Source organism: Geotrypetes seraphini, chromosome 1 (genome assembly GCF_902459505.1).
Source record: "Geotrypetes seraphini chromosome 1, aGeoSer1.1, whole genome shotgun sequence".
In the NCBI taxonomy this organism is placed as follows: Eukaryota; Metazoa; Chordata; class Amphibia; order Gymnophiona; family Dermophiidae; genus Geotrypetes; species Geotrypetes seraphini.
Genome location: NC_047084.1, coordinates 180,894,388 through 180,913,643, shown reverse-complemented (window position 1 = coordinate 180,913,643; position 19,256 = coordinate 180,894,388). Strand labels below are relative to the sequence as shown.

General features: G+C 40.9%; 1 protein-coding gene across 1 annotated transcript in view; it reads right to left on the bottom strand.

The window, feature by feature from the left end:
* The window catches only part of GALNTL6 (polypeptide N-acetylgalactosaminyltransferase like 6), a 1,396,075-nt gene extending 1,377,182 nt beyond the window's left edge, over positions 1-18,893 (bottom strand). The window contains exons 1-2 of the mRNA XM_033942486.1: positions 18,716-18,893; positions 17,713-18,026 (exon numbers count right to left, since the gene is read on the bottom strand). Coding sequence (XP_033798377.1) covers positions 17,713-17,847 — 135 coding nt within the window. The 5' untranslated portion in view covers positions 17,848-18,026; positions 18,716-18,893. The remainder of the gene's footprint in view (positions 1-17,712; positions 18,027-18,715) is intronic.
* Between the last annotated feature and the right edge of the window lie 363 nt (positions 18,894-19,256).

Genomic DNA, 19,256 nt, shown 5'->3' with positions numbered 1-19,256 from the left:
CCTCCGCCTCATAAGGTTTGACTTTAAGAGCTAAATACCTGTCTTTCTGGTAGTTCTCTGCTTGCCCTTTCCTGCCAGGAACTGGGAAAGAGGTCTTGCTTTGTGAAGAAACTGTTTGCTTATCCAGAGAAGCTGCAGAGTTTGGAGGTTTGTGTCGTGGCTGCTCCTTCCTTCCCTGCACAGCCGATGGGTATTTATTTATACACAGGGCTGACCCTTTCAATCTAGGTGCCTGAGGCTTTCATGGACTGCTAGTGCCTCCCCTTTCATTGATCCCCTGTTTATCTGGCAGCCCTACTGCTGAAGCAGACTTAATCATCCCCCAAAATGTGGAAAAGAAATAATGGGGAAGAAAGTTAGTTTTTGGAGCCCTCCCCACCTTCATTCCAGGTTGCTGTGCCTTCAAGACCACTTCCTATTTCTCAGGCTGTTTTAAAGTCCTGTCTCCTCCCTTAAGCATAGGCTTGTTTTCAGCCTGCTCTTGTCTCAGGGCTGGATTTTTAGTCGTGGCAGGAGCCTGCCTGCCATAATATGTAAGGCACAAATCTATACATTGCATATATACACTTTCCGTTGTTCATTTTAAAGTATGTATAATTTAATGTCTATTTATATGTTATTTGTTTTGATTATAGATTTTGACTCCTGAGGCAGGTGAGTTTCCTCCAAAACACGGCTCCGTATTAAGTCAAAGTGTTATAAGATATCATATAACATATCATATAACATAATATATAACAGATACACACTATGTAAGTTATGCGGATAGTTGTAGAATAGCATTTAGGCATCCTACTGGCACTTTCATGGCTATGTACACACTTTTTTTGGGGGGGTGGGGAGGAGATTTATCAACATGGGCCATTGTTTAGTTGGGTTATATTAGCAGAGGGACCCATTTTATGAATTGAGACCCTGAACTAAAATATCCCAGCTTGTGGTAAAATAACCTGGTTTAACAGTTGTCCATGTTCATAACTTCCCCATATATGTGTGTTAGTATTCTAGACATTTACAGGTGTCTATAGAATAGTGTTTAATGTCACTAGCAGTTAGTTCATTTTTTGTACCTTCTGGGACTTGTATAATATTAGAAGACTTACACGGGCTTCTTACAATTTGGAAAACTGAACACAGCTTATTCAAGATTAGGAAAGCCTTAAGGCAGAAAAAAAATCTCTTAACCTCCCAGGCCATTTTATTATGCAATTATAATAAAGAAATGATATGCAGGTGCATAATAGGTAAAATTGTGCTCTAAATCTGAAGTCAAGTTTAAAAACTGCAATTAACTTTACTTCCATTTTAACTTCAGTGGTTACAGTATAAATTTAAGGGCACTTTCGTTAAAGTGTGGTATGGCTTTGCTATTCCCACATGGTAAGTGGCCAAATTACCATGCAGTAGTTATAAAGCTGAAGGGCAATTTGGTTAATTAGCTGATAAGCTAATTAGCTAATAATTACTCAGGTTTAAATTATACTTTGTCTCATCTCTTTGGAGTACGATTTTGCCCTTAGGTGGTCCTGAAACAAATATAAGGTTCTTAAAATGGTTTGCTGGCAATATAAAGAAAGAATGGCAAGTTCTGGATATGTGTTTGTAACTATTGGTAATATTAAAATATTAGTATGGCAAAATAGTAAGCAATTCTTAGCAGCAAAATATCACAAGGCAATTACACTCTGATTACATATTACAATTTATTATACTTACAACAGTTCCCTGATTAGATGAACTAGTCACAATACCCCCCCCCCCCTCACTCCTCCCTAGGATTCTATATATGGTGCCCAAAATTGAACACACAAATTCAGACATGTGCCCAATTTGGGAACATAATTTGAATAACAAGCCGATAACTAGCAATAATTGAGCGCTATAAATCAATTATTACAGTTATGGCTACAATTAGGATTTGTGCAAGTATCCTGCTAAGCACTATTCTGTAATGAAGTGTATGCATTCTTTTAGCATGCAAATGAAAAGGGGGCATGGCCGGGGGGAGGGGGGTATGGGTGGGTCGGGGCATTCATTAAAGATGTGCAAAGTATTATGAAATTTGGGGAATCCGTGCCTAATTTATACACAAGGATTTATATCAGAATGATTTATATCAGAATGACACGTGGACAAATTTTCCTCGTCCCCGCAGGAACTCATTTTCCCATCCCATTCCGAAAAGTTCTTTTCCTGTCCCTGCCCCATTCCTGCAAGATCCATCCTCATCTGATCAAGCCTCAAACGCTTTAAAATCATAAGTGTTCGAGGCTTGTGCGCTTAAGGCAGAGCTTACAGGAATAGGGCAGGGACAGCGACCTTGGGCATTCCGTTGATTCGGCATTCTGAGGAGGAATCCTTGATAAAGCCGCTATCATCTGGCGAAACATGTCGGATTCACTCTCCTTGGCCGACGGACAGAATGTAATTTGAATGTCTTTAATTAAGATAAGTAAATGGTCTCTATTAGAGAATGACATAGGGAAAAATTTGTCTCCATCACCGCCCTGTCCCTGCAACAACTGTCCCCGCCTCATCCCCATCCCCGCAACCACTATCCCCACGACTACTATCCCCTGGTTTCTGCTTTCCTCATCTTCTCATTCAATTCCTTCCATCCACTGTCTATCTTCTCTCAGAATCTTCCATTTGCTCTATTACTGTGCCTCTCCCTTCACACACCCCCAATTGGTGTGGCACCCATCTTTTTCCCTCCACTGCCCCCATAGTCTGGCATCTCTGTCTTCTTCTCTTCTAGCATCTTCTCCCCACTCTCTGTTCCCCATTTCCCTTCATCATCTTCTCCCACTCTGTCTTCCCCAATTCCCATCAGTGTCTTTTCCCTACTCTGTCTTCCCCATTTCTCTTCAGCATCTTCTCCCCACTGTCTTCCCCATTTCCCTTCAGTGTCTTCTCCCCACTCTGTCTTCCCCATTTCCCTTCAGCATCTTTTCCCCACTCTGCCTTTCCCATTTTTTCCCTTCAGCGTCTTCTACCCACCACCACCCTTCCCTCTCGCCATCTCATCGCCCTTCAGCACCCCTTGCACGGCCTGAGAATCTCCCTCCCTCCCCCTTACCTTCGTGGCACATTAGTAAAGTAACTTGCTGAAGCCGTCTGAGCCTGCCTGCAGTCACGTGTGTGTGGGCGGAAGCTTCTCCTCTGACGCAACCGGAAGATTAAAGGGGTCTGGGGTTTAAAATTCACTAAAAAATATATTTACACTTTAAGTATTTCTTAAATATTTATAAAAATTATTCAAAACTAATGAGTGTCGGAGCAGTTACTACCATGGCCAGAGCTAAAAACCACAGTCAGTGCTAAAAACCACACTATGGTTTTGTAAAAGGGGGGTTAATGTGGTGTCTTTATATACTGCTAAATCTCCCAAAGGATTCGAAGCGGTTTACAAAACAATTAAATTGACTTAAATAATGGCCAAAAATCTCATCAGGTACTTTGAATTTCCATCTCTGTCCCAACGGGCTCACAGTCTATCTATAGTACCTATGAAAGCAATAATTACTTACATTTGCCAACATTTACATTTACTTGGGCATCAATAGATGCAATTCTACACATGGCACCTAACTTTGAATGACATGCAGTAGGCGCCATTTCTAATAGCACCTACTGAGTTAGGCGCCATTTATTAAATCAGACCCTTTAATTTTTTTTATCACTTGGGAGCATGTTTGCGGGCAGAGAGTAAGCGTGTTCTGCACAAATCAGCACATCTACACTGTTGTATGTCAACCAATTGCTACATGATTAGCATGGGAGCTCTTACTGTCTAGAAAATAGTATCTCGGTTAATAGCCATGTGCTAATTTCCCCATTCGCATAAGGCCATTAGAACAACAGCAGTTACAGACACCTATTTTCTAAGTGGTAAGGGTCACACACTAATGGGGCAATTAGCACATGTCCATTAATTGAGAAAATGGGAAAAAGGGCTCCTTGGTGTGCACAAATTTGACTGAAGGCACAGTTTCATTTTAAAATTGTTTATTAATTTTATATAACAAAATAGAGCTGATACACAGTGTAAGAAAATTTATATAAATTAACAATACGCTCAGAAAACACTATGAAACTAAACATAACAACTTTAGACCAACCCCCAACTAAACCCTCCTCCCCCCACCCACCCCTCTATCCTGTATGTGTATAAAAGATCTTGAACTGAAACCAAGTCCAAAAAGGGTGCAACTTATGCAATTACGTTATACTTAAAGAAAAATTAACATATGAATCTAGTGGGCCCCATGTTTCTTAAAATTTTCAAAACTCCCCAGACTTTTCTGGCATCTGTCTCTGACATAAAGTTTCCCACCAGAATGAAAAATTCAAACAATCCCAATGCTTCCAGTTTCTCTGTAATGCGATTCTGGTCATAATTAACAACAGTTTATCTTTATTTGCTCTAAAGGCTCCTTTTACTAAGCTGCTTTAGGGCATTAACGTGCGGAATAGCGTGAGCTGAATTGCCCCACGTGCTAGACCTTAACGTCAACATTGAGCTGGCGTTAGTTCTAGCCGCGTAGCATGTGGTAATATCCTGCGTGCACTAAGTGGATTTTTAGACAAAGTGCCAAAGACAACCGTACCATAAGTCAATGGTAAAGTCACTTCAAGAATAAGTATAATTTTAATGTTAAACCACTGTCCCAGATCACCTTCCCAATGTGTTTTAAAAGGAAAATAGGTATTAGAATGACCCATCCAATACTGATACAATATGGAAAGCAGTCGAGGGACCCTCTGTAATAATAACCACATGTTCTCCAAATACTCGTGCCCTACCAGTGAATTAGATCCCCATCCTTGAGCTTGCATAAAATGTTGGATCTGATAATAGCTAGCAAAAGAATCCACTACTTAAAATCATAATCTAAATTCATTCAATACTTTATCAGTATAATGTAAATATAATACCTAATAAATACCTAATATAATAATGTAAATCCATTCAACACTTTATTCATATCATCATCAATTAATAAAAAAACAAACATACAAACATATATCCAAACATTGGAAACTACATTGGAAACATTGAACACTACTGGATGATTTCACTGGATTTTTGCACCTGCACTTTATAAATTGTGATAATTTTGGGATTAGTTTGCACATGCACTTAAGTATTTATGACTTTTGATCAATTGCTTCTTTGCTGGATGGCATAGGACTCCGATTTGCTTTTGATGTTTCGTTGGTGTTGACATTGAAGGCTATATATCAAGCTGTAGTTTGGATCAACTTGAGATAAGTGATTTATGTAAAGATGATAACACAATGAACTATTGGATTCCTTTGCCTTTTTCCAATGTTTGGATATATGTTTGTATGTTTGTTTTTTTATTAATTGATGATGATATGAATAAAGTGTTGAATGAATTTACATTATTATATTAGGTATTTATATGATTACATTATACTGATAAAGTATTGAATGAATTTAGATTATGATTTTAAATAGTGGATTCTTTTGCTAGATATTTCTGATGAGATCTGAATCCACTTAGTTTTTGGAATATAATTTCTCTCAGGGGTTCTGTTTGTTTGGATCTGATAATAGGCCAAATAGTCCCCCTCTGGCAACTCATATTTCCTCTGGAGCATTTCAAACGATAATATCCCTGTGGGCCCGAGTAAATCCCGAAATGTGATCAACCCTTTCCAAGCCCAGCGACAGAAAACGAGATTATCCTGTCCCGCTGGAAAAAGTGGCTCCATCTGTATTCCCACCATAGAAGACACCACGGCCCCATTCCCCAATTTAGCCCGAACTCTTATCCACAATATTGGATGATATTTCAGTGTTATAAGTTGTTCTTTGGTTGGGTTGGGGGGGCGGGGGGAGGGGGAGGGGGGGTTAATGGGACTTATGAGACTTGACTCTGCTGTCTGGGGGGTGTATTGGGGAGTTGATTATCAGATTATTGTTATCTTGAAAAACAATCGTTTTTCTGATGACTGCTGTTGGCTGATCTATGTATTATTGTTGTTTTGTGTCAGAAGCTGTGTTGATGTATGCTTCAATCTGAAAATTAATAAAAAATTTAAATATAAAAAAAAAAGAATAAGTATAATTTTGCTCCAAACAGACCTCCAAAAAACCTTTATTAAAGGACAATGAAACAAAAGATGATCTAAAGTGCCTGCTTCATTTGACAATGCCAACATCTGTTGGATCTTGTACTATCTAATTTTTGTAATCTCACCGGAGTCCAAAATATTCTGCATAATAAAAAATAAAGTGTTTGTCTCATTGAAGCAGAAGCAGGACAGTAGACTCTGTTCCAAAGCCAGGGCCACATAGCAGGAGAGATATTATGTTGTATTTCTGAACTCCAGATATCTCATAAGCCCCCAGTAACTTTTTTAGGTAGATATTCATTTATCAATTTATACCACTCAGTTTCAGTGTTAGACACGCAGTGGCCCAAGATTGAATCTAAGGAAGAGGCCCCAAAGCCTGACTGCAGGCAATGCTTCCTTCAGCTCGAGGCAGACTTGGTGCTCACACTAATTTATAAGAGGGTGCTCAAGGCAAAAATCTTCAATTTGTTTGCAGTTTGTCCTTTATTCTGATTTTTTTTTTGCACATTCATTTAAAAAAATGTTTTTTAGCATGCACTAATCCAACCTATTAAAAACTATTTTATTGATTTTGCATGCACTACCTTTTTGAAGACACAGTAATGATTCACATGTACGCTAATGAATAAACGTCCCTATTAAACAGTTTATTGAGAGGAAGTTTACAAATGAATTACAATTTTGATGCAGCATTTCTGGCTGCTTTCAGTCAGGTTTTTCTAGGTATTATATAAAAGTTTTTTTCTAGAACCTTGCAAATCTAAAGTCCCTATGCATACTAGAATCCCAGACAGTGAAGAGGGCAGAGTTGTCGTAATACACAGTGTTACCTGAGAACAATAAGAGTGCCAGGTTAACATTTTACAGGCCCTACTATTTTTAGTAACTATTGTAGTCAAAAGCACCAAGTACTTTTTCCACTGGACATCTGAAAATGATTCAGTTCTGCAATTCTGGGTCTGCTGTTGACTGGAAACATATATATCTGCAAAGCTAATATGCAGGGCTAGGCACTGAAGTACATAGCCAGAGCCTTCACTAACTCTTACCTATTAACCAGCATTCATTTCAAACCAGTTGTACCTATCTTTCTCTACTTGGAAATCCAGTTAGCTGCAGTTCTGGGTCATCTTCTGATTGGAAACATGTATTCCTGAAATGTATATACTGACTTCTAGGACCCCTTTAGAGATAGTTTCCACAGTTACATTATACTCACAGACCTAGAATCCATCCCTAGCCATGCCTACTTTTTGGTAGATGCCTATCAGCTAATCATTTTTTATTTTGGGGTTGTTTTTTTTAATGGTGCTAAGAGGAACAGCATCTTTTTAGTAACGACCCCCTCGCTTTGGAATGCTGCCCCAAATCATAAGAACATAAGAAGTTGCCTCCACTGGGTCAGACCAGAGGTCCATCCTGCCCAGCGGTCCGCTCCCGCAGTGGCCCATCAGGTCCATGACCTGTGAAGTGGTTTGACCATTCTTATAACCTACCTCTGCTTCTATCTGTACCCCTCAATCCCTTTATACTTTAGGAACCTATCTAAACCTTCCTTGAACCCCTGTACTGTGCTCTGGCCTATCACAACCTCTGGATAAAAAAGAACTTCCTAGCACTTAAGAGACATCCCAGTCCTTGATAAGTTTAAATCCAGTTTAAAAACTTTTCTCTTTAAAGATGCGTTTGATGCATAATCGTCCTTTTAAGGATGTTTTAATTTTGCAGAAGTTCGGCTTTTCGGCTAAGCTTTCTTTTTACCCACCTTTTGTTTTTACCTTTTTTTGTTCTTTTTTCTTCAAATATTGTGGTTCCTCTTGTTCCAGTCTGTAATAGATGTTAGTGGTATGCTGTATTTCATTTTTTTATGTTGTTTAGTCGCTCCCTCCTTTGGTTACTTACTTTTTAATTATTAACTGTGTACAACCGCTTTGATTTCTGATAAAGCGGTATATCCAGCACAACCAATCCCAACCCAACATCCAGCACTCTCTATACCCTTAGTACTCTCTAATATTCTTCTATTTACCAAACATTATCTAAAACCCCATAATTCACCCTATTCTTATCTCTTAAAGACTTCTACTTCCTGCTGGTAACTTTAAAAGTTTTTATCTCATCGCTTATTCTATTACTTCAAATTTGGAATATAATTCTTGTTTTTAGTTTGGATGTAATCCGCCTTGAACCACAAGGTAATGGCGGAATAGAAATCACTAATGTAATGTATATCAAATTTTAATAAACACGAAACATGCTTTTCAATTAACTCCATCAAAGCAGGAGATGCTACCTTCCCAAGGTAGATTGACAAAAAAGGCAGTAAAGATGGCCTGTGATGCTCAGTTCCTTTATTTTTATTGATTAAGACTCGACACGTATGTGTTTCGGCCACTATTCGGCCAGATTCAGAAATCTCTCTCATGCAAATTCATTAGGGCTAGCCTGAAAACCCGATTGGCCTGCTGGTCCTCCAGGACAGGGTTGGGAATCACTGGTCTAGCACGCGCGGCATTGTAGCGCACGCTAAAACCACTAGCGTAGCTTAGTAAAAGGAGCCCTAAATATATAGCCCTCGATGGAGACTACCTCAACTTTATTGGTTGGGCTGAGAACTTTTCGTAAATACTTTTCTCAGTTTCATTGCTTAGAAAATCAGAAATTATTATTTTAATGTTAATATGAAGTTTGATTCACACTTTTGTGTTAATTAGTTTGATGACTCTCTTAGGGGCTCAGTTAATAAAGAGTGCTAAGCAGTTACTCCCCAATTCTGTATATGATGCCTTATATTGTGCATGCAAATCGTTGCAAGCAGCTTAATCATCAATCCTAATTGGCGCTGATAATTGGCAATTAATACCTCATAATCGACACTAATTGAAATTAATTAAAAGTTGCATGCAGAAATTGGTATTATCACAGTAGGGTGCTGGCCACATGTGAATCATACTTGGACGACATTTACAGAAACATAGAAACATGATTTGCAGATAAAAGCCAAATGCATCACTAAGCGCCACGCAATAGGCGCTTATCTTTTATAGAATCAGATAGGTGCCTATCGCCCAATTAATTTTGGGGGGCAATTATTGAACCTTTTAAGGGTATTTTGCCAATTAACCCCCTCCCCCTTTTACAAAACCGTGAAAGTGGGTTTTTTTTTTTAGCACAGGTTGGCACGTTAAATGCTCTGCATTGCTCCCAGCAATCATAGAATTCCTATGAGTGTTGGGAGCAGCGCAGAGCATTCGGCTTGCCTACTTGCGCTAAAAATCATTTTTACGATTTTGTAAAAGGGGGGGGGGTAAGTTAGGTCCCCTTTATAGAATCATCCCTTTATTATTTTAATTAGAACCCTGATGTAGGTGCTTTATGCCAAAACACAGCCTGTGTAAGGTTTTGTTAATAACGGACTCTTGATGTGATTGTCCTTGCTGTTTTTCTTTGTTTAGCAAGTACTAACGGCAACATTAACTTATGGCCATTAATACAAAAAATATGGCCACAGTAAGAATGACCTTAGCACAAGAAACACTTATGTAAAGGCACACGAAGGCCATTTTTTTTTTTTTTTTTTTTTTTACAGCACCTTTGTAAAAGCACCCTTAGTTTTTATGTAAGGCCCAAGCATTGCATTTTTCTTCGCTGACTTGTATTTTGAAACTTTCTGGCAGTTTTTTGAAGGCTCCGTAAAACTTTGAACACTTTAAACATCAAAGTGCATTTTAAATAAGAGATACTCAGACTGAATTAATGAGGGTACTTTGAATCATTATTACCATTTATCATTCCAGTGGCTATACATCAGACTAGATAAAACTTGTGGCAGACTAAGCAATGATAGCAGTGCAGAAATAGTTGGGTAAACTATTCAAGCTGAGTCCCATTGATCAATCAAGGAGTATGTTTAATGAAACAAGTGATACAGAAAATTTCTGCTTGAAGCATGGTTACAAGGGGAGATTATTTCTGTCACTTTATATGTGGACTTTGATTTATGTAACAGCATGAGAAAACCAGAATTATAGCACAAAATGGTCCAATTATCTCATAATATTGAAAATATTCTGCATATGTGCTACTGTGGACTGAAGGTTCTTAGCAAGGCTGCTGAATCTCAGGGTCGGATATATGACAGCGATGATATATGACAATCAGGGTCTTTAATCAGTTTGAACTACAGTTTATGGAAGTCATAGATGTTCATGTTTTACACATTTCTAACCTTTGAACCTTGAACCCAGTGAGATTAGTATTTAAAGCATTCATCTAGGATGTTGTTTTTTTTTTTAAATTATTAAACTGTCATAGTCTATGCAGGATCTAACTGGAATGATTGGTAATGTAATTTATACATTGCATTTATTTTAATCTATTCAGTCGATTGTTATTTCTGCCTCATTCGAGTCATGTAGGATTAAACATTTCTCTATTCCACCCTCCCTTTCCGATAGTAATAGTTCTGTTGTATCTCAAATGAATAACTAGGAAATTGAATATAATGGTGCTTGGAAACTTGGGGTCTTTATTTGGGATATGCATCCATGAGGGGGCATTCTGTTTGTCAGCGTGCCTATAAAACTGTGGTAAAAAGCGGACGTAGCCCATCCTTACATGGGTCATCCCATGCCTGCTAAAACCATTTTTTCTGCAGGGTTAAATTGGCCAGTTTTCTCATTAGTGTGTAGTCATTAGTACATGAGCCCCTACTGCCACCTATTTTGTAGGCAGTAAGGCCCAGTCTATAGGTGTCTAGAGTTAGGTGCCTAGCCGATCTAGGAGCCTACCTTAGACCCCTTTTAGAAAGCTGTGGTAGAAATTTCTACTGCGAGCGTTACATTTGACAACAAACTGACTTAGCACCAACAAATTAGTTCTGTAGCACAAAAATGCTTTCACAGATTACATATGGTTCGCTCTCTAACAAACCTTTTGGAAATGTAATCTTTAAACACCATAATACATTCACTAGTCATCTCTAGACTAGTGCAACGCTGCAATAATCTCTAGATTATTGCAACGCTTTATATAAGGGAATAATTTTAAAAAGAACTTAGACGATTACATATAATTCAAAATACTGCGATCAAACGTCTAAGGTCAAAAAATTTGACCACGTGACACCGCTTTTGATTAATGCACATTGGTTAACAATCTCGCATAGAATAACATAAAATTTTACTTCTAACATTCAAAACCAGAATTTTTCACACTCCAGAATTTATCGATAGACTACTCATCCCGTATAATTCATCCAGAATACTCAATCAACAATCAGATCAAACAATCAACACCTCTTAGTTATACCTTCACTACGCCAAATAATATATACCACCCATACATTGATTTTCTTTATAACTGCCCCCCAATTATGGAACTCTGCTAACACATCTTCAGGAGGAGTCTTCACTGGATCGATTCAAATCGAATTTAAAAACCATCTTATTTAAAGATGCGTTCGAGTTACTACACAGATGAAATCTTTCCCCCTATTGTATTTAACATTTACCTTTCTCTATCCTATCTATTATTGTATTTCTACCCCTAACCTATTGTATAATAAAGTATGTCTGTTATTGGGATCAGTATGTATATTTACCCATATTTTATCTATTTTTACCTTTGTACGCCACTTAGAAGCTTGATAAGTGTGATAGCAAATTTTAAATAAAATTGAAACTTAAAACTTGAATTCTATGAGCTTCAGAGTATTTACCTCACCGGCCTGCAGTAGAAACCTCTACCACAGCTTTGTAAAAGCCAGCGTTTATTATTCATGATTTAATTGGTGCTGTTAATTGAAAAGCAAGAAAAACAGTAAAGGTGACCTATGATGCTCAATCCCTTTATTTTTATTGATTAAGATTCAACATGTATATGTTTCGGCCACTATGGCCTGCCACGGGAGGCTGATATATTGATGAGACATAATGACAAAGTCTTTCTCATTTTAATTTTTATCTTTGCATTTTATTCTGAAAACAATAACAAGAAGGCTACCAATATAGGTGATACCAATTAATCTTTTTCATAAGTTCAAGATTCAGACTCTCATAGAGCTAATCTTCAGCACACGCTAAAAACGCTACCACAGCTTAGTAAAAGGAGCCCTTAGTCCAGTGATTTCCACTTTTTTTTTTTTCTCTATCGAAAAATACAGAACAAAAAAAAAGTGGAATATTGCTGGACTGTGTATACTAGGCCTCAATGGAGACTGGCTCAACTTTATTGTTTGGGCTGAGAACTTTTCAGCAGCCCCTCGTAAACTGCCTTCTTTATCTAAAACCCTGCAAATATAATAAAGATTAATAACAATGATGGAACTTGCAATTCATAAAATAGAGACATCTAGGTTCACCTTTCAACTCTGTGAACTTTAAAACAATAGACTATGACGCAATGTCATTCTAAATCTAATTTTTAAAAAAAAATTTCCATTTAGTTGCATTGTATTATTTTCAGTATACACGTGGTATAGATAGAAATATGAAAACACAGAATGAAAAAGTACACTGTGGCAAACTTATAAACTAAAATCATCTCACTCTGTGCTGGAGAAAATGCACAGGGATAAATTCTGCAAAAACAAACAACCTTGCTGAAACAGAAATGGACTTCAACTGGAAAACAAAACAAAAATGTACCACTGAGCTTTACGGGCTCCTTTTACTAAGGTGCGGTAACGTTTTTAGCAAAAGCAGGAAATTACCGCACGCTACGCATAAAAACTAACGCCAGCTCAATGTTGGTGTTAAGGTCTAGCGCGCGTGCGCTATTCCGCGCGTTAAAGTTTCAAGTTTCAAGTTTCAAGTTTATTATGATATTTGATTAAACGCTTTTCAGATTACAAAGCGTTTTACAAAGACAATAAAATCACAAATACATTAAAATTAAAAAAAATTAAAGCCCTAACGCAGCTTAGTAAAAGGAGCCCTATAAGTATAAATGTGAAACAAATCAATGACTTTAATTAATTAATGAAAGTGTTGGCAGTTTCTCGAAATGGGGAACTAAAACTGGTTTATTGTCATTTCAAGCCCACCTTTATCCAAGGAGGATTACAAAATATGCATACACAATAAGCAATTAAAATACCCACACAACATTTAACAAGACTGCTTGCCTATAAACCCGATGTCTTATCAAATAGGACAGTCTGAGAGCCCTTCTCGATAAGTCACGAGACAAGTGGGGAAAACAGGGAGGGGGAGAGTCACAAAGCGAAGGGCCTTTGGTTGTCAGGATTTTCCTGCCAGCAATTAGCCCTGCCATTGATGCAGAGGCACAGAGCAAAGGGACTGGGCGAGGGGATGAAGCCAGGACCTCAGAGGGCCTGGCGTCTTCCTGGGGCCTCTAAGGTGGATTTTTCCTCTGAACTAGTTTCCCGTGAATCTGGTTGGTGAAACGATGGTGGAGGGGGAACCAGCTGGTTCCGTGTCAGATGAAGAGCAGGCAGAGATTTCTTTGTTGGCCAGCGATTCATTTGGTGAGAAAGATGGTGAGGCTCAGGTAGGCATGGGTCCACGGGCTGAGAGCGGAAGGCTGGCGTACCATTCAAAAACTGCAGTTATCAGCTATCGTGGTGACCGGGGTGGGCCTAGGTGCATTGGAGAGTACAGGATCGGTGGCAGGAGGTGCAGGACCTTCAGCGCCAATCCTGGCGCAGCAGGGTAGAGGCATGGCAGGCAAGGAGAGTTCCCATTTATCTGTAGGCTGCAGCTCAGGGAGGAGAGAGGGGTGAGCCAGTACTTTGTATCCGGTGCTGGCCAGATGGGGGGGTGGGGCAGCTGGAAGTAGGGACTGTTCGGTGAGAGATGTCATCGGAAGGAGTGCCTGAGCCAGGTGGGAGGCACGCTGGCAAGGGCAGGGGGAGGCCGCAAGAGAAGCAATCCAGGTTGCACAGGACAGGCCTGTGGGACCTTGAGACACAGGCCCGTAGGGTCCCATGTGGGGGGTTCCTCCCTGGATGATGGGAACTCCTCCATACAGCTGCTGGGGCTCAGTTCTTCCCTGGGGCAATGTTATGGGAGTGGGTTGGCACCTGGGGCAGAACATAGGAGAGGGAGGGGTTGCAGGTGGAGGGCAGTGCCAAGAGGTTCCCGGGGGCAAGAATTCCTGGTTGCTGCTCCTGTTGCTAGCTTTTCTCCACAGGATCCCGAAGCATCCACAGATGCGGTAACAGCATCAGCGAGGCGGCAAGAGTGTGATGGAGCGGAGCTCAGTGGACCTTCTGGAGGCACAGTAGGTATGCCGGCTCAGCAGAGCACTGATGGTGCTGCTGCTGACGAAGTGCTGGGAACATTGTCAGCAATGATGGCTGCTGAGGATGGCACCACTGAGCAATATGCTGGAATTCCAGGAGGATCATCTATTGGTAATATGGCACTTGGGCTGCTGGTGGGGCAAAGAGGGTGAGGAAGAAAGGGAAGGGTAAAGGTAGATGTGGGCATGTTTCATCGTCATCCTTGTCTTCTTCATCTTCGTCTGTCTCTTCTTCAACTAGCTTGTCCACTGTTTCTTTGGTTGCACATGCAGCGGGGGTAGGGACATTGGCAAAAAGCGGAGGAGCAGCGTTACAGGAAGCACCAGCATTGGCAGCATTGATGGAGTCGTGGGAGAAGGTTCCTCGGGGGCTGAGGCATAAGATTCAGAAATGGACCTGCCTAGACATTTTCTGACTGTTGGAGGGTCAGACGCGTAGGAAGGGCAAAAATAAGGATAAGAAAGACGGTGGGGCGTCAAAGTCATTGTCGGTTGTGAGGAATGTTGTGAACTATATTAGGTACTTTTTGTGGCTCATGAGCATGTGAGGTAGGACTCACCCACAGAATTATGGTTTGCTGTTATTTTAAGCGGATTCAGTTTTGGACACGTATCAGAGATTTGGCAGGTGGTCATGGCTCAATTACGACTAGGCCTTCCGCGATAAGATGGAGGAAAATGTGTTTATGTCGTGGGGTATGCAGTACATCAACCTGAGGCTCATCCACATGGCCTTCAAACCAGGGAATGGTGTCAGCCACAGACTGGGGAAGCTAGGTGGTCCTTTTGGCCGAGCGCTAGAGGTGGGGTAGGGGGGGGTCAGATGTTTGTTGGAAATTTAACAAGGTGGGATGCCCCTTCCCAGATTGTAAATTTTGACACATTTGCTCCCAGTTGTGGTCAACCTCATATGACCCTTAAATGCCCCAAGAAAGGAGCAAGGGGCCCTGCAGGGACTAGTAAATAGAGTGACTGAGCAGGGGGTGCCCATGGCTATTTAGGTGGAAGATCTCCTTCCATGGCTGCGATAATATGGCGACGCCAAGGCCGCAGCGATGCTGGCACGGGGTTTCGGGGAGGGTTTCACTATACCTTTTCAGGAAGAGCCACATGAGGGCAGGATGCAGAACGTGCTGTTGGTTCGACACCTGAGAGAGGTGGTTCGTGCTAAGTTGGAAGGGGAGATCAGTTTGGGCCGCATCACGGAGCCATTCCATGCGTGCTCTTTCACAGTCATGATGGTCTCCCCCCTTAGCGGTGATTCTCAAGGAGCCTGGAAAATACCGCCTGATTCATAATCTCTCCCGGCCGGTGGTTAGGTCTGTGAATGATGGCATTCCACGGGACCTGTGCTTGGTGCATTATGCGTCGTTCGATTGTACATTGTGCCTCATTCTCTGAGCGAGATGGAACACCCTGCTGGCGAAGGGTGGACGTGCTTTGTGCTGGTCTGTATGCTCTGGATCGGGTGCATTTGTCGGCATTGGGGTGGAACTTGCTTAAGGATGATTTTGCCACATGTTGTGAGTCTCACCTCGGGGCCTTGGGTCTCTAGTTGCAGCTCATGTTTATTGGGGAGGAAGCCTGTAAGGTTACAGGCCTTATGGCGGTTATCCTGAGTTACTGGTTGCTGGGGCTCATCGGATGATAAGTGGGGAGCGGGCAGGGTGCCGTGCCCATGGGTCGGGTGACCCAGGTTAAAGGGGCATGGAGGGACATGCCATCCCTCAGGCCCTTGCTAGCAAGGTAGGGCCAGGAGCCAAACTGTTATGGTTCATGCTTGTAGTTCGGGAAACTGTTTGTTATGGTTTGTTTTGACAGTTGTTACTGTTGTTAATAAACTGAGCTGCTGCTATTATCCCCAATAATTGTGTGGTGTATATGCTTGGTGGGAAAAGGGTAGTGTTGTGGGGGGGAAGGGAAGAAGGGGACAACCGGGCCTGTCCAGATCCCGCTGTTAACTATACTTAATGGCACAGAGCACATACCTTCCTATGCCCTGTTTAAGTTATTCTTTATCTGCTATCATTTACTATGTTATGAACATCCTAAAACTTAACTGGATATGTTATCTGGTTAACTTTAGCACAGCCCTATTACGATAGTATTCTTTCATCTAGACCAGTGTTTCCCAATCCAGTCCTGGAGAACCAGGAGGCCAATCGGGTTTTCAGGCTAGCCCTAATGAATATGCATGGCGGAGATTTGCATGCCTGTCACTTCCATTATATGCAAATCTCTCTCATGCATATTCATTAGGGCTAGCCTGAAAACCCTATTGGTCTGGTGATCCTCCAGGACAGGGTTGGGAACCACTGATCTAGACTGGTTTAATCATTTCAACAAACACAAAACTATATTTTGACATTATGCAGTTCCGAATAAGTAAACAAACAGCTGTGCATTTACTCCACTCTACAAAACAAAACAAACGATCCGTTCAAAACCAACTAAGTTGGGAAAGGTGTCTAGATCTAAAACTCTCATTTGTTCTCCGGAAAATATGACAAGCCAGATTAATGCATCTCTTATTGAGAGTAGGGTCTCCGGCTTCTGTTGCACTTTTCACACCTGCACATTAGCAGTACAGGAAAAGCTAGTACCCCTGCTTACAACACAGCAGTTCAAGTTCCGGTACGGAAAAGATCTCCCATTGAACAAGCGCATAGCATCACAGTATAACTTAAAGGTATACAGTATATATTCCCACGTGTGAATCAGCACATTTTGGTATCAACAGCACGTGCGCTGACAGCATCATTAGCGAGTGAGAGGAGAACAGGGTGAAAAATGAGACAGCTCTACTGATAAAAAGCCCATCTTCTTTTAACTATGTTTGCTTTAACCAGGTCTGTGGGACTGAACAAGCAGATAAGGGGTCGGTATCAACAGTTTCTTTGCTATGCCCTCTTTTGTTTCCCTTCTGCTTAGCAGGATAATGTACACATTGTGACAAGCCGCCTATTTACTTTCAGCTATTGAAATTCTGAAGCTGAAAGTGACAACCCCAGGCAGAACACTGCATCAGACGAAAGGCTACAGTCATCAGCCAAGGGATAAAAGCGGCTTTTCTTGCCTTTTTTAAAAAGAAAATGTATTTATAAGATTTTCAATTTTACAAGCATGAATTACATTTACACTTGATACAGATCAAATAAATCCAAGTAACAAAACAAAAAAATAGGTAACATTAACTCTTATTTAGCCCACAATATAGGAGATCAAAAAAATAAATTAACTTCCAGTAATTATTAAGTAAACTTATAGAGTGACGGCACTAGATAGCCCTTTCTACAGCCTTTTTTTTTTTTTTAATTATCCTTATTTCCATTCACTTACCTGCTCTCCGGGTTCCGTCGACTTCATCAGGTGTTTATCCTTATACAAAGACCACAAACCAATGTTGGGAAGGAAAATCAATGCCACCGTAAACAACAAAGTCATCTGAAGAAATCTCTTCTGTCTCCTCTTCATGGCAAGTGTTGTATATAAATGTGTTGGTCGTAAGAAACAAATAGCCAAAAATAAAGTATTCCTTCCTTAGATCAAGCAGATTTTTCCCCTCTCTCTTCCGATCTCGCCCCGCTAGTTAGCATCAGTTAGAAACTTTCGTGTCAGCTTCAGCAGCCAGAAACCTCTAAGCAGTGGGTAATCTGTGGGATGAATGAACAGGGTAACTTTCCCAAAACTGTAAAAGGAACGCCTCATTCATTCGGGACTAACTGCTTTCCCAAGGAACCCATTCAACATATCGATTTCTCTTAATACAGAACAGAGAAGTAAATATGATCTTCTCATAGACCATCAGAGTTATTGCAAAATCAATGTAACGTCTAATGCTTTGCTGGGGGAAAAAAAACAAAAAAACAACCCAGCCAGGCTGTGTTAAGACAACAGATTCCGCAATCATCGATCAAATGTATATTCCATTGGGAATTTGCAACAGGATTAATTTTATCCAATGAAATACAGAAGGCAGCTAACCTCGAACTATCATTCTCCAATCAGCGCCACTGAGAGAATTAAGGGGTCCTTTTATCAAGCTGCGGTAGGAGTTTAACGCGTGTTAAACCGTCTGCCACGCTAGCCGCTAACTCAGGCGTTAGTTTTATAGCCGGCCACGGGGGTTAGCATGTGATGAAATGTCTGACGCGCTAACCCCGCTAGCACGGCTTGATAAAAGGACCCCTAAATTTTATCCTAGAAGGCTCTACAGTTGTGTCTAGAAGTTTAAAGAAACTAAAATTCGAGGAGTGTTAAAAAAAAAACAAAAAACCCCACTTAACAAAATGTCTGTAACATAACCGTCGTCCCTAAATTGCATTGAAAAATAATCACTTACCTCCATGTGAAAGTTACATCTGAACAGAGCACTTTCGTTTTCTTATGGCCTCTGCAATTCCTTCATGTTACCATGTTATTTTCTTAGACGGATCAAAAGAGCCATAGCTGCTGAAATCAGAGCCGAACTGTTGTTATCTGTCGGATCCAGGTCAGTGGGGGCAAAAAAAAACCAAAACCCGAACCCTTTAATCCAGCTCTACTGAAGCTCGCAAAAACTGACAGGAGGCTGGCGAACTGTTGCTGTCCCTCTTCCTTGCCTTTCAGCTGAGATCTTAGCTTTTGTCAAACACGTGGATGAGATCTAAGCCGGGGAGGGGGGAGGGGGAGAGAAATCCCTCCCAGCGCCGCTCTCCTCTACAAACAACCGAGCAGAGGAGGGACAGAAGAAGGAGGCGCGAGGGGGCTTCCGAGTGGCCAACTGCTCCCGTGTGCTCTCGCGACCCACTTTATCTCCTCTGCGCCGCACATCGCCTCATCTTGTAAAGTTCCAGCTTAGAGTGAGCTGGAAGGGATTCAAAGCCCCCGCAGAGCAGATCGCG